The 2,465-nt window shown below is 42.9% G+C and overlaps 1 protein-coding gene across 1 annotated transcript; it reads left to right on the forward strand.

Moving 5' to 3' along the window:
* Positions 1 to 204: 204 nt before the first annotated feature.
* On the forward strand, positions 205 to 1,635 carry LOC139275735 (mid1-interacting protein 1-B-like). The gene has a single exon (XM_070892925.1). It carries the CDS (start codon positions 507 to 509, stop codon positions 969 to 971), a length of 465 nt encoding a protein of 154 aa, XP_070749026.1. The 5' UTR covers positions 205 to 506; the 3' UTR covers positions 972 to 1,635.
* The last annotated feature ends 830 nt before the right edge of the window (positions 1,636 to 2,465 follow it).

Below are 2,465 nucleotides of genomic sequence, written 5' to 3' on the forward strand. Positions count from 1 at the left end.
AGTGACGTATGTGGCCATTTGTCATTGGCTGTTTTTTTAAACCGGGACTAATTACCATATTGATTTCACAAAGGACATGCAAAGCGATTGGCCTGAATCAAGAGGATGAGTTTGATGTCATGACGCCGGCGGCCTAGATTTGTTGCCAGGAGATAGGGCGTTTCCCGGAGAGCGCGCGCGCGCGCGGCCGGTCTGTTCTATATTCGGGGCCGTACACTCACTGCATGTAAATGGGAGCATGAAAGCAGCAGCACGGCCCGGAAGCAAGCAAGCAGGGAGGCGCTTATTACATTTGGGTCAGTGCCCAGCGTCGAAGTCATCTTACGACAGGTTCCATCTTGTTTTGCAAAGGCTGCCAAGTAACACCTTTATAAATCCGCGGAGGAAGTGAGCTGGTTGCAGTGCGAAGAGCAGGTCGAGAGGGAGGCACTGCGGGAGGAAGTTGCAAAGCCAGAGTTTGAGGGATTCCATCAAGGAAGGCGAAAGCAAACACCACGTTAAGGAAAATGATGCAGATTATGGATACTTACAACCAGAAGCACTCCCTGTTCAACGCCATGAACAAGTTCATCGGTGCGGTCAATAACATGGACCAGACGGTCATGGTGCCCAGCCTTTTGCGGGATGTCCCCCTCGAAGATGAAGGCAAGAGCGAAGTTAATGGCGTCTCAAGCACGGGAGCGTCCAACTACTACTCGGATACACGGGATATGTACAACTACTACGTCTTGTTGAAATCCATCAAGAACGATATAGAATGGGGTGTGGTGCAACTGGACGATAGAAAGAAAGATAAAACCGCCACCATAGACATTAGGGTGGACGAGGCGGAAGGAGAAGAAGACTTGCAGAAACAATTCCATTATCATCTAAATGGATTATACACCGTCCTGTCAAAACTGACCCGAAAAGCTAACACTCTAACTAACCGCTACAAACAGGAAATTGGATTCGGTAGCTGGGGACATTGAGCACAGATCAACTTATCAGGACTAACCTCCCTAATGAAGTTAAGCCGAGCCTAACTGAAGTTGCAAGGTTATTTTCTGCTCTACTCCAGAAACCGATAGCGGCAACGATTTAACTTGATCATTTAATAAGCCCTTTTCTGTTCTTTTTTTCCGTCTTATTGCTGGGAGAAGGGAAAGCTTTGTAGGACGTGCTTTAAAAAAAAAATAAAACTTTCATTCATGGAACTGAAGCGTGGTTGTGAGCGGCTGTGCCGGTGGAGATTACATCATTTTACTTTGCACTACTTTGTACTGTATATGTGATGTATAAAATTATTACGTGTCTTGTAAACCGTTTACTCATTTTATAAACGCACAAGATAGACGCGTATCTTTTTACAATCTCTATATGGTGCACGACTTTGTAAAATACGCCTCAAGAGCTTGTAAGATCCCTAATAAAATGAGGCTGTTGAAAGGGCCAATGACATGACTGAAAGCTGCATAGTTACTTCTGTGTGCAACTTACTGTATGGAACCAACTGAAAATTTCTGATAAAGAATAATGACGAGGTTCCTTCCTGTGTCATCAACGTATTTTTCTTATTTAAACCCTACTTTTGTACAGGCTGGTATATTAAACCTATATGTTTACAAAAATAATAAAACTAGAGATTTTCACGAGCTTGTGGTAATTTTGATTTTCACAGTAGAAGACGGTCGAACAGAAGAACTCTATCGTGAAACGTATTTTACGGTCAGAGTGGAGCCTTTTTTTAAAGAACCAAATCAAGTATTGAAGCTTTAAATTAATCGGGTTTATGGAGCGCACAGTATTTCCCTCTTACTCAACCCTCCCGAACACCACCCCCTCCACAAAAAGACCATTGTATTGTCTGCCCCCGGAAACTCTGCTGTCTTAGTGAATACAGTCTTGAATGGGTTGTTTCAGGGTGGTGATACAGTTGCCAGTTCTACTGCATTCCGTTCCCATCTAAAGTGACCCGCCTTTTGAAACCGCGAGAAATCCTTGTTCGGGCACCTCCATGATTAGCTTCCGCTTCACACAAGAGTCTGTAAACTATGCCTCCTATAGCAAACACTGGCGTTGCCTACTTGCACTGATGGTTGATTTGTTCCCGTAGATTAGATATATTACATTTTAATCTGTTACTGCAAAACGCTACCGAATTAGAATTGGGTGGATGTGGTCTTGTTGAAATGAAGGACACAAGGATGCTCGTGTGTAGAAAGAGGGTGTAACGGAAAGGTTATGTGCGGTCACAGATCTGGGCGCGTCAGGCAAAAACATAATGGAATATTTTAAGTTAGCTCTTTTAAAATAAATGGCAACGCATGCACGATAATTGATCTTACAGGAATGAGGGAAGGTTTATACGAAATGTTATAATTGGAGTTAATTTGTAAGTTTCAGCACAGCTAAAATATATATTGTAAATAAACAAATATGTTAAGTGCAAATATGTATTTTGGAATTGGTGCACAACAAAACGC

The sequence above is a fragment of the Pristiophorus japonicus genome, chromosome 11 (assembly GCF_044704955.1).
Source record: "Pristiophorus japonicus isolate sPriJap1 chromosome 11, sPriJap1.hap1, whole genome shotgun sequence".
Classification (NCBI taxonomy): domain Eukaryota; kingdom Metazoa; phylum Chordata; class Chondrichthyes; family Pristiophoridae; genus Pristiophorus; species Pristiophorus japonicus.